We start from the raw sequence: 15,853 nt of genomic DNA on the forward strand, positions 1-15,853 counted from the left end.
AGGCTTCAAACATAAAGATATAAAACTGTACTTTTTTGTGAAGAATCAACAACAAGTGGGACACAATCATGAAGTGGAACAACATTTATTGGATATTTCAAACTTTTTTAACAAATCAAAAACTGAAAAATTGGGCGTGCAAAATTATTCAGCCCCTTTACTTTCAGTGCAGCAAACTCTCTCCAGAAGTTCAGTGAGGATCTCTGAATGATCCAATGTTGACCTAAATGACTAATGATGATAAATACAATCCACCTGTGTGTAATCAAGTCTCCGTATAAATGCACCTGCACTGTGATAGTCTCAGAGGTCCGTTAAAAGCGCAGAGAGCATCATGAAGAACAAGGAACACACCAGGCAGGTCCGAGATACTGTTGTGAAGAAGTTTAAAGCCAGATTTGGATACAAAAAGATTTCCCAAGCTTTAAACATCCCAAGGTGCACTGTGCAAGTGATAATATTGAAATGGAAGGAGTATCAGACCACTGCAAATCTACCAAGACCTGCAGCTCATACAAGGAGAAGACTGATCAGAGATGCAGCCAAGAGGCCCATGATCACTCTGGATGAACTGCAGAGATCTACAGCTGAGGTGGGAGACTCTGTCCATAGGACAACAATCAGTCGTATATTGCACAAATCTGGCCTTTATGGAAGAGTGGCAAGAAGAAAGCCATTTCTTAAAGATAGCCATAAAAAGTGTTGTTTAAAGTTTGCCACAAGCCACCTGGGAGACACACCAAACATGTGGAAGAAGGTGCTCTGGTCAGATGAAACCAAAATTGAACTTTTTGGCAACAATGCAAAACGTTATGTTTGGCGTAAAAGCAACACAGCTCATCACCCTGAACACACCATGCCCACTGTCAAACATGGTGGTGGCAGCATCATGGTTTGGGCCTGCTTTTCTTCAGGGACAGGGAAGATGGTTAAAATTGATGGGAAGATGGATGGAGCCAAATACAGGACCATTCTGGAAGAAAACCTGATGGAGTCTGCAAAAGACTTGAGACTGGGACGGAGATTTGTCTTCCAACAAGACAATGATCCAAAACATAAAGCAAAATCTACAATAGTATGGTTCAAAAATAAACATATCCAGGTGTTAGAATGGCCAAGTCAAAGTCCAGACCTGAATCCAATCGAGAATCTGTGGAAAGAACTGAAAACTGCTGTTCCCAAATGCTCTCCATCCAACCTCACTGAGCTCGAGCTGTTTTGCAAGGAGGAATGGGAAAAAATGTCAGTCTCTCGATGTGCAAAACTGATAGAGACATACCCCAAGCGACTTACAGCTGTAATCGCAGCAAAAGGTGGCTTAAGGGGGCTGAATAATTTTGCACGCCCAATTTTTCAGTTTTTGATTTGTTAAAAAAGTTTGAAATATCCAATAAATGTCGTTCCACTTCATGATTGTGTCCCACTTGTTGTTGATTCTTCACAAAAAAAATACAGTTTTATATCTTTATGTTTGAAACCTGAAATGTGGCAAAAGGTCGCAAAGTTCAAGGGGGCCGAATACTTTCGCAAGGCACTGTATATCCACAATAATATGAGTCCTATATTAACATGACCTGAAAGCCGCTCAGCAAGGAAGAAGCCACTGCTCCAAAACCGCCATAAAAAAGAGAAATGTCCTCTAGTCTGATGAAACAAAAATAGAACTGTTTGGCCATAATGACCATCGTTATGTCTGGAGGAAAAAGGGGGGGGCTTGTGTCGAGTCCTTACTATCATTAACTGAAGACTGATAGTTTTTATCAAAGATTCTCTGTAATTAGTTATTACGCGATTAGACTGATTAATCATGTAACCGTAATTACTAGGAAGTCGGGGCACCAAGGAAAAATATTCAGATTACAAAGTTAACATTTCCTAAAATAACTTTTCTGATATTTTATCTGATATATTAGTATTCAAATTTTTGAATTATTTACTTTACCTCACGTTAGTCTCATTCCAAACATCGTAAATTGTTGGTTATCTGCACGAACCCAGTCTTCACTATAAGTCATCCATACATCAATTGTCTTAAATCATTTATTTATTACTAACTAAGTAATTCACAGAAATGCATAAACAAACAAACAAACAAGGTAAATGTGGGTACATGAAATGATAGGAGAATGTGCCCTAGAGGGCTAAACCGGCATGGCGGCTTGTTAGACAAAAGGGGAACTGGGGGTCGACTAAGAAGTCACTACAGAATGATAATTATAACAATTGAAATGCTAATCCTTTACACATGAACGCTCACTCATTCGGGAACAATTGCGATCAATATATATATTTACGCTCAGTGTGTCGTCGGGATCTCTGTTGAAAAGTTCATTTCTGTTGGAGAGTTTGTCTGCTCTCTCTCTCTCTGTCGTATTTAGAATGGATAGTTCAGAGTGACATTCATCGTTATAGAATGGTGTTTCGGCGGTTGTCGTTCTTCGTGTTCAATGATACCAAATTCCTAGCTGCAGACTAGTAATTAATATCAAAGACTTGTTCTTATTCTGTCGGTATCGATAGTCTAAGAGTTTAACCACGTGGTTTGGTTAAAAGATTCAGCAATGGTCTACAACCTTTGTCCTCCTAATGGAGAAAAACCAGGTCTGCAACCTTTAGCCATCTCGTAATTGAGGTAAGCTCGGTCTGCTGATCGAAAACCCGAGTGGGAGTTTTATTCGGAAGGGCCGAAAAAGGTCTGTCCCAGGAGGCCTGACCCTAACTGGGCTCAGGGGCTGTCCCAGGATGTCTGACCCTAACTGGGCTCAGGGGCGGTCCCAGGATGTCTGACCCTAACTGGGCTCAGGGGCTGTCCCAGGATGTCTGACCCTAACTGGGCTCAGGGGCGGTCCCAGGATGTCTGACCCTAACTGGGCTCAGGGGCGGTCCCAGGATGTCTGACCCTAACTGGGCTCAGGGGCGGTCCCAGGATGTCTGACCCTAACTGGGCTCAGGGGCGGTCCCAGGATGTCTGACCCTAACTGGGCTCAGGGGCGGTCCCAGGATGTCTGACCCTAACTGGGCTCAGGGGCAGTCCTCTGATTTAGTTCAAATCAAAAGGGAATTGTATTTTTCTTCATTAAACAGTCCAAAATCATATTACACAATTATACAAACAGTATCATCCTCACTCATTCATCTTATACAACAATTAGATGTAAACCTCATATCTGAGGCTATTATATAAACAGCGTTAAGGTAATGTGGCCACACCGTATCCCATGAGCTTCCCCAAGTTGTGACAAATGGACCAGTTTGTAGCTGGATTCTTCACCGATTTTTCATACTTTCTTTGGAACATGAAATTTGTTCGTACCTCAAGTTCTGTGAGGTGGAAGGATTTCCTTTGTTCTCTATGAAAATGTACCCTCTCTATATACTGTGTGTCCATGAGGAGATCCTCAGGAATTTACGACGTCTCTCTGACCACAGCAACCTAGTTGAAGGAGGAAAGGGGGGGCAGGGAGAGGGAGATGGGGCTTGCTATACCCAAAGAGGCCAACGTCATGACACTTGCAAGCCGAAGAACACCATCCCAACCGAGAAGCTCGGGGGTGGCAGCATCATCATGTGGGAGTGCTTTGCTGCAGGAGGGACTGGTGCACTTCACAAAATTGATGGCATCATGAGCAGGAAAATTATGTGGATATATTGAAGCAACATCTCAAGACATCAGTCAGGAAGTTAAAGCTTGGTCGCAAATGGGTCTTCCAAAATGACAATGACCCCAAGCGTACTTCAAAAGTTGCGGTAAAATGGCTTAAGGACAACAAAGTCAAGGCATTGGAATGGCCATCACAAACCCCTGACCTCAATCCTATAGAACATTTGTGGGCAGAACTGGAAAAGCGTGTGCGAGCAAGGAGGCCTACAAACCTGACTCAGTTACACCAGCTCTTGCCAGGAGGAATGGGCCAAAATTCACCCAACTTATTGTGGGACGCTTGTGAAAGGCTACCCGTAACGTTTGACCCAAGTTAAGCAATTTAAAGGCAATGCTACCAAATACTAATTGAGTGTTTGTAAACTTCTGACCCACTGAGAATGTGATGAAAGAAATAAAAGTTGAAATAAATAATTCTCTCTACTGTTATTCTGACATTTCACATTCTTAAAATAAAGTGGTGATCCTAACTGACCTAAGACAGGGAATGTTTACTAGGATTAAATGTCAGGATTTGTGAAATACTGAGTTTAAATGTATTTGGCTAAGGTATATGTAAACTCCTGACTTCAACTGTATGTTGTACGTCCTTCCCATCCACCCTGCTAGACATATATTGTACATCCTTCCCATCCACCCTGCTAGACATATATTGTACGTCCTTCCCATCCACCCTGCTAGACATATATTGTACGTCCTTCCCATCCACCCTGTTAGACATAAGTTGGTACATCCTTCCCATCCACCCTGCTAGACATATGTTGGTACATCCATCCCATCCACCCTGCTAGACATATGTTGGTACATCCTTCCCATCCACCCTGCTAGACATATGTTGGTACATCCTTCCCATCCACCCTGCTAGACATATATTGTACGTCCTTCCCATCCACCCTGCTAGACATATGTTGGTACATCCTTCCCATCCACCCTGCTAGACATATATTGTACATCCTTCCCATCCACCCTGCTAGACATATGTTGGTACATCCTTCCCATCCACCCTGCTAGACATATGTTGGTACATCCTTCCCATCCACCCTGCTAGACATATATTGTACATTCTTCCCATCCACCCTGCTAGACATATGTTGGTACATCCTTCCCATCCACCCTGCTAGACATATATTGTACATCCTTCCCATCCACCCTGCTAGACATATGTTGGTACATCCATCCCATCCACCCTGCTAGACATATGTTGGTACATCCTTCCCATCCACCCTGCTAGACATATGTTGGTACATCCTTCCCATCCACCCTGCTAGACATATGTTGGTACATCCTTCCCATCCACCCTGCTAGACATATGTTGGTACATCCTTCCCATCCACCCTGCTAGACATATGCTGTAGCTTCACGATGCACATATTAATCCTGCTTTCTAGTGAGCAGAAGTTCACAGCTGATCGACCCTCTGTGTGATGACAGGGTTCTGAATATGGAGTCAGTCTGGACAGAGGAGGAGGAGGAGGAGCCTGCCGAACATCCGTACTACAACAATATCCCCGGGAAGATGCCACCACCTGGAGGATTCATAGACACCCGGCTAGGCCAGAGCATCCAGGCTGAGGTACAGGACAGTTCCCTCGCACATCTCACCCCACATCTCACCATATGCAGCAGCAACAGCCAGTACAGAGTACTACACTTTAGGGCTCCCGAGTGGCACAGCGGTCTAAGGCACTGCGTCTTAGTGCAAGAGGTGTCACTACAGTCCCTGGTTTGAATCCAGGCTGTATCACATCCAGCCGTGATTGGGAGTCCCATAGGGCGCTGCACAATTGTCCCAGGATAGGCCCGGGGTAGGCCATCATTATAAATAAGAATTTGTTCTGAACTGACTTGCCGAGTTAAATAAATATATATATATATATATATAAAATTCTGCAAAGAGTTCAACACAGTTTTGAACAGTGACTACATACATGTTTTATGTGATCTCTGCGGGACATGAACCCACTATCTTGGCTTCGCTGGCATTGCACTAACTGAGCCACACAGTACCACAAAGCAACATGATGTGTAGGTACGTCATCACCAGTTAGAAATATAATTCCCAGGATGTCCATTCCACACTTACCCCATCTACACCAACCTCATCCATCCTTCCTCATCCACACCTACCTCATCCATCCAACCTCATCCACACCTACCTCATCCATCCTTCTTCATCCACACCTACCTCATCCATCCAACCTCATCCACACCTACCTCATCCATCCAACTTCATCTAATCCAACCTCATCCACACCTACATCATCCACACCTACCTCATCCATCCAACCTCATCCACACCTACCTCATCCTCACCAACCTAATCCATCCTACCTCATCCACACCAACCTCATCCATCTTACCTCATCTAGAGTCTACCTCATCCATCCTACCTCATCTACATCAACCTCATCCACACCTACCTCATCCACATCTACCTTATCCATCCTACCTCATCGACATCTACCTCATCCTCACCTACCTCATCCATCCTACCTCATCCACACCTACCTCATCCATTATACCTCAGCCACACCAACCTCATCCATCCTACCTTATCTTTCCTACCTCATCCATGCTACCTCTTCCTAAGGCACCCAGGGCCTACATACGTCACCACAGTCTAGAAATACATCCTGTTAGCCTCTGGGATTTGATTTGCTTCCCAATCATGAATGAGATGGATCCTGCTGACAGAGGAAGGAAGGAATACAGACCTTGCAGAAGAGTTGCTGTTTTTTTATCTTTATTTTTCTCTGACTCATTCTGTTGTTTTTCCTGTGTCTGTCCCTCGAGCAGCAGGCCCCAGGGGCTGGGGTGGACCAGACTTACTACCAGGGTAGACACTGTGGCGAGATCTGGGGGGCGGACAGGAGGCCTACTGGGATACTCGTCCAACAGGGTAAAAGAGGATCTATCTGTCTCTGGTCTCTCTCTCTCTCTCTCTCTCTCGCTCTCTCTCTTTGGATATCTTTCTGGACGTGTCACAATCTCTCTCTTTTTTTTCTGTTTGTCTCTAGCTTTCTCTCTCTGTCTGTCGTTCTCTGTCTCTTGCTCTCTCTCCGTCTCACCGTCTCTCTCGCTCACCATTACGATTGACCATTACGTATCGGTCCCAGTCAAATTGAACGAAACATAATCTTAGGACCAAAATAGCTTTTTACCACCTGAGGAACATTGCCAAGGTACGGTCAGATTTTGGCTAGGCTACTTTGAAGCAAGGTAAGACATGCCTCACAATATGTAATTAAAACTTTCAGGTTTCAAACCGTTAAGTATCTGTTTTCAAAATTAATACTGCCTCCAGCTCATTGCAAAGTGGTGTGTGCCTTTGCAGATTTTACGCTCAAAGACTGTATCTGTATGCTGTACGTATGTATTTCCATCAATGAAGAGGCTAAAAAGCGTTACTTCACAATGGTGTTTTTTCTTCTTTCCCGGACAATTGGCCTGCTGCAATTTTATTTATCAGCTTTTCTATTTTTTTTATTGGTCAAAAGCCGGCTATTACCGGCTAAGGGAAACGTTGACACACACACACACACACACACACACACACACACACACACACACACACACACACACACACACACACACACACACACACACACACACACGTTAGCTCAGACAGATCCAGCTCAGAGAGGCACAGCTCAGAGAGGCCCAGCTCAGAGGCCCAGCTCAGAGGCCCAGCTCAGAGGCCCAGCTCAGAGAGGCCCAGCTCAGAGAGGCCCAGCTCAGAGAGGCCCAGCTCAGACAGATCCAGCTCAGACAGGCCCAGCTCAGAGGCCCAGCTCAGAGGCCCAGCTCAGAGAGGCCCAGCTCAGAGAGGCCCAGCTCAGAGAGGCCCAGCTCAGAGGCCCAGCTCAGAGGCCCAGCTCAGACAGATCCAGCTCAGAGAGACCCCGCTCAGAGAGGCCCAGCTCAGACAGATCCAGCTCAGACAGATCCAGCTCAGAGAGGCCCAGCTCAGACAGATCCCGCTCAGAGAGGCCCAGCTCAGAGAGGCCCAGCTCCCAGAGGCCCAGCTCAGAGAGGCCCAGCTCAGAGGCCCAGCTCAGAGAGGCCCCGCTCAGAGAGGCCCAGCTCAGAGAGGCCCCGCTCAGAGAGGCCCAGCTCAGAGAGGCCCAGCTCAGAGAGGCCCAGCTCAGAGGCCCCGCTCAGAGAGGCCCAGCTCAGAGAGGCCCAGCTCAGAGAGGCCCAGCTCCCAGAGGCCCAGCTCAGAGAGGCCCAGCTCAGAGAGGCCCCGCTCCCAGAGGCCCAGCTCAGAGAGGCCCAGCTCAGAGGCCCAGCTCAGAGAGGCCCAGCTCCCAGAGGCCCAGCTCAGAGAGGCCCAGCTCAGAGGCCCAGCTCAGAGAGGCCCAGCTCAGAGAGGCCCCGCTCAGAGAGGCCCAGCTCAGAGAGGCCCAGCTCAGAGAGGCCCAGCTCAGAGGCCCCGCTCAGAGAGGCCCAGCTCAGAGAGGCCCAGCTCAGAGAGGCCCAGCTCCCAGAGGCCCAGCTCAGAGAGGCCCAGCTCAGAGAGGCCCCGCTCAGAGAGGCCCAGCTCAGAGAGGCCCAGCTCAGAGGCCCAGCTCAGAGAGGCCCAGCTCAGAGAGGCCCAGCTCAGAGAGGCCCAGCTCAGACAGATCCAGCTCAGACAGCTCCAGCTCAGAGAGGCCCAGCTCAGACAGATCCAGCTCAGAGAGGCCCAGCTCAGAGAGGCCCCGCTCAGAGAGGCCCAGCTCAGAGAGGCACAGCTCAGAGAGGCCCAGCTCAGAGGCCCCGCTCAGAGAGGCCCAGCTCAGAGAGACCCAGCTCAGAGAGGCCCAGCTCAGAGGCCCAGCTCAGAGAGGCCCAGCTCAGAGAGGCCCAGCTCAGAGGCCCAGCTCATGAGCTCCATCAGCAGCAGATTTTCATTTAGAATGGAAAATGAATGTGTTTATTCAATAAATGTGTGCATTGCATCGTATCGCATCGAACCAAATCGCTTCGTTACTCTAAACAAATAGAATCGGCACCAAATCGTTTCAAACTAAAACGTGTCGTTCATGTATCGTATCGGATCCCATGCATCTAAACATCTAAAAGAAGCGTCCTCTCACTGTCACCTGCGTTTATTTTCAGCAAACTTAACGTGTAAATATTTGTATGAACATAACAAGATTTAACAACTGAGACATAAACTGAACAAGTTCCACAGACATGTTGTCACAATCGTCGATGGGAACGGACCAAGGCACAGAATGAGTTCCATATACTTTATTACACAGTGAAACTATCAAAAACAATAAACAACACGAACGTGAAAGCCGTAGTGCACAAAACACTAACACAAACAATATCCCACAAAACAATGGAACAATGGAAAACTTAAGTATGATCCCCAATTAGAGACAACGATAATCAGCTGCCTCTAATTGGGAACCATACTAAAACACCAACATAGAAATATAACGACTAGAACACCACCCCGAGTCACGCCCTGACCTAAAACACCATAGAGAACCCAGAGGGCTCTCTATGGTCAGGACGTGAGACATGTGATGAACAGAAAGGGAATCATGTTTCCCTGAACAAAGGGTGGTCAAAATCAAAAGGAACAGTCAGTATCTGGTGTGGCCACCAGCTGCATTAAGTACTACAGTGCATCTCCTCCTCATGGACTGCACCAGATTTGCCAGTTCTTGCTGTGATATATTACCCCACTCTTCCACCAAGGCACCTGCAAGTTCCCGGATATTTCTGGGGGGAATGGCCCTAGCCCTCACCCTCCGATCCAACAGGTCCCAAATGTGCTCAATGGGATTGAGATCCAGGCTCTTCGCTGGCCATGGCAGAACACTGACATTCCTGTCTTGCAGGAAATCACGCACAAAACGACTAGTATGGCTGGTGGCATTGTCATGCTGGAAGGTCATGTCAGGATGAGCCTGCAGGATGGGTACCACATGGGGGAGGAGGATGTCTTCCCTGTAACGCACAGCGTTGAGATTGCCTGCAATGACAACAAGCTCAGTCCGATGATGCTGTGACACACCGCCCCAGACCATGACAGACCCTCAACCTCCAAATCGATCCCACTCCAGAGTACAGGCCTCGGTGTAAGGCTCATTCCTTCAATGATAAACACAAATCTGACCATCACCCCATGTGAGACAAAACCGAGACTCGTCAGTGAAGACTAGTCCTGTCTGCCAGTCCTGTCTGGTTCAGCGATGGTGGGTTTGTGCCCATAGGCGACGTTGTTGCCGGTGATGTCTGGTGAGGACCTGCCTTACAACAGGCCTACAAGCCTTCAGTTCAGTCTATTGCGGACAGTCTGAGCATGATTGAGGGACTGTGCGTTCCTGGTGTAACCCGGGCAGTTGTTGTTGCCATCCTGTACCTGTCTCGCAGGTGTGATGTTCGGATGTACCGATCCTGTGCAGGTGTTGTTACATGTGGTCTGCCACTGCAAGGACGATCAGCTGTCGTCCTGTCTCCCTGTAGCTCTGTCTTAGGCGTCTCACATTACGGACATTGCAATTTATTGCCCTGGCCACATCTGCAGTCCTCATGCCTCCTTGCAGCATGCCTAAGGCACGTTCACGCAGATGAGCAGGACCCTGGGCATCTTTCATTTGGTGTTTTTCAGAGTCAGTAGAAAGGCCTCTTTAGTGTCCTAAGTTTCATAACTGTGACCTTAATTTCCTACCGTCTGTAAGCTGTTAGTGTCTTAACGACCGTTCCACAGGTGCATGTTAATTCATTCTTTATGGTTCATTGAACAAGCATGGGGAAACAGTGTTTAAACCCTTTACAATGAAGATCTGTGAAGTTATTTGGATTTTTAAAAGACAGGGTCCAGAAAAAGGGACGTTTCTTTTTTTTGATGAGTTCAGATACGTATCATTCCTGTATTTTGTCAGAGCCCATAGATACGTATCATTCCTGTATTGTATTTGAGCCCATGTATCTAGTAGATACGTATCGTTCCTGTATTGTGTCAGAGCCCATAGATACGTATCTAATCGCGTCTTGAAAGTGAAAGATATGCATCCCTCGTTTCTATTAACTCATAACCCCCCCCCCAGGTAAGAAGAGAGAGAGACTCTTTATTGTCTATTTTATTTTCAGATGACAGAAAATATAAATGAGTCTTTCTTGCTTTTAACTTTTGCTTTGATGTCTAGGATCATGTGACATCTACAGTCTGCCCGAGGGGAAGAGTACAGTACCAAAAACGGGGGATGTGCCTACGTACGTGAACACCCAGCAGATCGACGCCCAGGTGCTGGCAGTCCTGCAGGCTGAACAGGACAGCATGGCAGCAGAAGGGGCAGCGGGCACAGCAGCCAAAGATAGTCCAAGGAAAGACCTGTTCGACATGAGTAAGAATATCTACCTCTAACTGCTTATTGCTAACAGTAACGAGAGAGAAATAGATATGTTTGCCTGTAAGCAATGTTCACATTATTGTACAGCATGGCAGAGGGGGCAGCAGGCGTAGCAAAATACAGTCCCAGGAAAGACCTGTCTGACATGAGTAAGAAGAACTAACCCAACGCTGACATGGCTAATGCTAATAACTAATAGCATATTCCTATTCAACATCTATGAGAAGAAGGAACTAACCGCGGATCGCTAATCACACTAGAATATTCCCATTCAACATCGACAAGAAGAAGAAACTAACTGCCTAACGCTAATTGCTGTAAACACTAGCATAATCCTATCCAATGATCCGGTCCTATTACGATTTCTACCCCTCCCCTTGGCCCTAGCCCTTCAATGTTTACAGATCTGTAGCTTTACCACTACTCTGCTTATACTTATCCTTAGACATATTAACATAGAGGTGTAAGGGAACAAGGGGCATGGATAGGGAGTGATTTAGGACCGGCTGAACATACTTATAAAAAGAAGAACCTCACTGCTAAAATGTTCATGCTAATAACACTAGCATAATCCTATCCAATGATCCGGTCCTATTACGATTTCTACCCCTCCCCTTGGCCCTAGCCCTTCAATGTTTACAGATCTGTAGCTTTACCACTACTCTGCTTATACTTATCCTTAGACATATTAACATAGAGGTGTAAGGGAACAAGGGGGATGGATAGGGAGTGATTTAGGACCGGCTGAACATACTTCAACCTTACTGCTAAAATGTTTATGCTAACAACACTAGTATAATTCCTATTGAACTTGTATAAGAATAACCTTACCACTAATCGCTAATTGTTAACAGTAATAACACTAGTATAATTCCTATTGAACCTGTATAAGAATAACCTTACCACTAATCGCTAATTGTTAACAGTAATAACACTAGTATAATTCCTATTGAACCTGTATAAGAATAACCTTACCACTAATCGCTAATTGTTAACAGTAATAACACTAGTATAATTCCTATTGAACCTGTATAAGAATAACCTTACCACTAATCGCTAATTGTTAACAGTAATAACACTAGTATAATTCCTATTGAACTTGTATAAGAATAACCTTACCACTAATCGCTAATTGTTAACAGTAATAACACTAGTATAATTCCTATTGAACCTGTATAAGAATAACCTTACCACTAATCGCCAATTGTTAACAGTAATAACACTAGTCCAACCACAAGACATGATTATAATTATAGAGGTGATCTGGCGATTGTTTCCAGGGGGTTGCTTTGTGCCATAATTACATTGTGTCAGGTCCAAAACAAAAGGGAGATATCACTGTAGACCACAGGAGGCTGGCGGAACCTTAATTTGGGAGGATGGGCTCGTGGTACAGGCTGGGACGGAATAAGTGGAGTGTTAACAAACACATGGTTCCCATGGTTTCCATGTATTTGATGCCATTCCATTAACTCTGTTCTTGTCGTAATTATGAGCCGTCCTCCCCTCAGCAGCCTCCTGTGCTGTAGACACTATGATTGTCGTGGCTTCCCACCACCTCCCCACAACTTGAGGGTAACATGTAAACTGCATGTTATTCAGATATAGGTGATATATCTGTCAAACAAATGACATGTATGCCACGTTGCTCCTTATGAATATAGTGTAGAGGTTAATGAAGAACCATGTGTGTATTAATGGAGGCGGGGAATGAGGTGACATCTTGGTTATAATAGGTTCCTTCATCCAGGTTCTTCCTCCTCCTTTACAGTATGTGAACAATATACTGAATAATATTTCAATTACTACCGAGTGCCTACACATAGTGTAATTATTTCCAGGAATAAAACTAGGGAAGTATTAATGTATGACTACACAGACATATAGCATAGTAACACATCTCACCATCCATTATGGAAGTTATAATCAACCAGGGGCTATGCGTTCTAAAACAAAATGTAGAAACGATGTGGAAGGTGGGTTCCACGACGCGTTGGTGTCCTTTAGGAGCTATTTCTTTGCAGCAATTCGACCACGAAGGCCTGATTCACGCAGACTCCTCTGAACAGTTGATGTTGAGATGTGTCTGTTACTTGAACTTCTTCTCGGGCCTAAGAACACCCATGCCAATATATCCACCAAACACCGGCTTCTTCTTCACTTAAATAATGCATGCTATAGAATGCTTTTCAAGCCAATCAGAAACTAGTATTCAACGATGCAATGGTGTAACATACATTACACAACTTACATTGTCCATCCTCCCCTTTGTACCTGCATAGGCCTATTTTCACCATATTGTGTTCCCTGCTTACATATATTCTTTATCCCACCACCACAGAGCCTTTTGAGGATGCCATCCTGACCCAGTCAGCGGTCCCTGCCCTTCACAAGGCTGGATCTGTGGATAACTCCAGCCCCTTGTTGGTGCGCTCTGCTGCCTTCAAGGCCCAGGAGGAGCTGGAAGGCCAGGCCTGGTACCACGGCGAGATGAGCCGACGAGACGCAGAGAAACTACTGGTTGATGACGGAGACTTCCTGGTTAGGAAGAGCACCACCAACCCTGGGTCGTACGTTTTGACGGGCATGCACAATGGACTGGCCAAACACCTACTGCTGGTGAATCCTGAGGGCACGGTGAGCAGGGAGGGAGAAGCAGGGGGGAGAGAGTTACACTAGTGTGAAAAGGCGAATAAGAGAAAGGGTGAGTGATTGAGTGAATATCCACTGGGCACAGAGGTCTATTCCTCATTGGCTCAATGTAATTTTGTTGAAATGACGTGGAAACAACGTTGATTCAACTAGTGTGTGCCCAGTGGGTGTGTGAGAGAGAGAGAGAGAGAGAGAGAGAGAGAGAGAGAGAGAGAGAGAGAGAGAGAGAGAGAGAGAGAGAGAGAGAGAGAGAGAGAGAGAGAGAGAGAGAGAGAGATATGTTTACCTGTAATAATAATATTAATATCTCCCATGTCACTCACTTTTAAACTTTTTTTTTTTTTTTTACATCTTTGTATCTTTTGAAAAGGTGCGGACAAAAGATCACATATTTGACAGCATCAGTCACCTGATAGGCCATCACCGTGACAACAGCTTGCCCATAGTGTCAGCAGGAAGTGAACTTTGTCTGAAGCAGCCTGTGGGCAACAGGAAATAGTGACGATCCACTCACTAAACCTGCTGGGAGATGGAGTTCTGAAACTTAAACCTCCAATCCCTCCTGAAAACCTGAAACTTGAAGATGAAAATAGAGAATATATTATTGTTGAAAAAAAAGGTGACTTAACGATGATGACAGTGTCTTGGAAGTGGTCTGTGGCTGAGCAAACTCCCGGGCCACAAAAAAAGGAGGATGAGAAAGAAGAAGGTTTGCTGATATAAAAAATATTTATAGAACTGTTATTATTTTCTGGTGATGATTGAAATGCTATATTTTTGAGAAGACATATAGGTGCATTTGGGACATATATGTTGATTTGGTGTTTTAAAGACAAAGAAAAACAACTGTTAGTAGTTTAGATGACGAAGCGCAAATCGACATCAGAGGGGAAAGAAAATAGTATTTTCGAATAAAACCCTGAATTTGAGTTTTGTCTATCAAGCACAACCAGATTTACACAGTCATTGGTAAGTAGGATTTACATAGAGGAGAACAACTATTTGAAAATGCTGTTGTTTATATTGAAACTATTTTAGGATTATTTGTCCTTTATCGCAGCTATAGCGCGACGACATCTTCCCTTGGGGTTACTAATTCATCTATCCTGGTCCCAGACCTGTTTGTGATGTCTTGCCAACACCTGAGGGTGGGACAATGACCATAGCCCATAGGAGTTGGTAAGACAGCACACACGGGTCTGTGACCAGGCTAAAAATGAATCTGCTTTATAAGAACTAAAGACGTGAATGTGTTTTGCTTTACAGTAGTCACAGTGTGTTGGGGTCAGGGGTCGCAACCTTTGGCCCCTCATAGTGCTGTCAACATGGCTTTAAAGATACAGGGTGAATCTCAGTTGTACTCCCTTGATTCCTTGCATCCTCTCTCCTTGCCCCCAAAACCTTCCATTAGCCTTATGAAACCAGACTGATCTAACTGTAAGTCTCTCTGGATAAGACCGTCTGCTAAATGACTCAAATGTCAATGTAAAAATGTGACAATGTCACATTCTGTTTCACTTCACGAAATGTGAGCTCAGCGGTCAGTCTGGTTTCATGAGGCTATATAGATCCGAGGGGAGGACCCTCACATCTTCTGCTCCAATGTGCTTTGAGAAGGAAACAAGGAGGGAGGGGCATGAGGAATCAAGTTATCACTATTGAGATTGACCCACTGACATTTTTTTTTTTTAATAATGAAGTACTCTTCTTGTGTCACTGCAGTCGCATGACTTGACAAATCTAACTGTTCCTGTGGACATTGTTCATAGACCTTGAACCCCCTTGGGAGTTACTTGTGTAATGCTAACACTGTAAAAAAAAGAAAAAAAGAAGAAAAAAAACTATTTATTGCTTTTCAAAATATTATTTCATAATTGGTTTCTGGATCCTTCTTTAAACTGGGTGTGTAGTAAGTCAACTAGTTTGGAGCTTCGATCATGCAAATGAATATTCTTCACATCATTTCTAGCGTTTATGGCTCTATAGTGGATTTTTAAAAGTGTATTATTTGACAAAATTATTATCACAAATGTATAGCACAATCAGAAGTTTAAAAGATTATCTGTGTTAATTGTATTGAGAACAACTCACCAACGTGTTTTAACCTAAATCACTATTTCGACGGGGAGGTTTAGAAAAATCCTCTCGATTTCACCTAGCGCACTCTTAATTAGATAATAAGGATATG

The 15,853-nt window shown here is 45.0% G+C and overlaps 1 protein-coding gene across 2 annotated transcripts in view; it reads left to right on the plus strand.

Moving 5' to 3' along the window:
• Positions 1-14,247, plus strand: part of shc3 (SHC (Src homology 2 domain containing) transforming protein 3) — a 47,301-nt gene extending 33,054 nt beyond the window's left edge. For both annotated transcript variants that reach the window (XM_090191455.1, XM_036936877.2), the window contains exons 8-12: positions 5,093-5,234; positions 6,458-6,560; positions 10,810-11,007; positions 13,355-13,650; positions 14,036-14,247. In XM_090191455.1, coding sequence (XP_090047581.1) covers positions 5,093-5,234; positions 6,458-6,560; positions 10,810-11,007; positions 13,355-13,650; positions 14,036-14,164 — 868 coding nt within the window. In that variant the 3' untranslated portion in view covers positions 14,165-14,247. The remainder of the gene's footprint in view (positions 1-5,092; positions 5,235-6,457; positions 6,561-10,809; positions 11,008-13,354; positions 13,651-14,035) is intronic.
• The last annotated feature ends 1,606 nt before the right edge of the window (positions 14,248-15,853 follow it).

Source organism: Oncorhynchus mykiss, chromosome 12 (assembly GCF_057628025.1).
Source record: "Oncorhynchus mykiss isolate SJ-2025 chromosome 12, ASM5762802v1, whole genome shotgun sequence".
Lineage (NCBI taxonomy): Eukaryota > Metazoa > Chordata > Actinopteri > Salmoniformes > Salmonidae > Oncorhynchus > Oncorhynchus mykiss.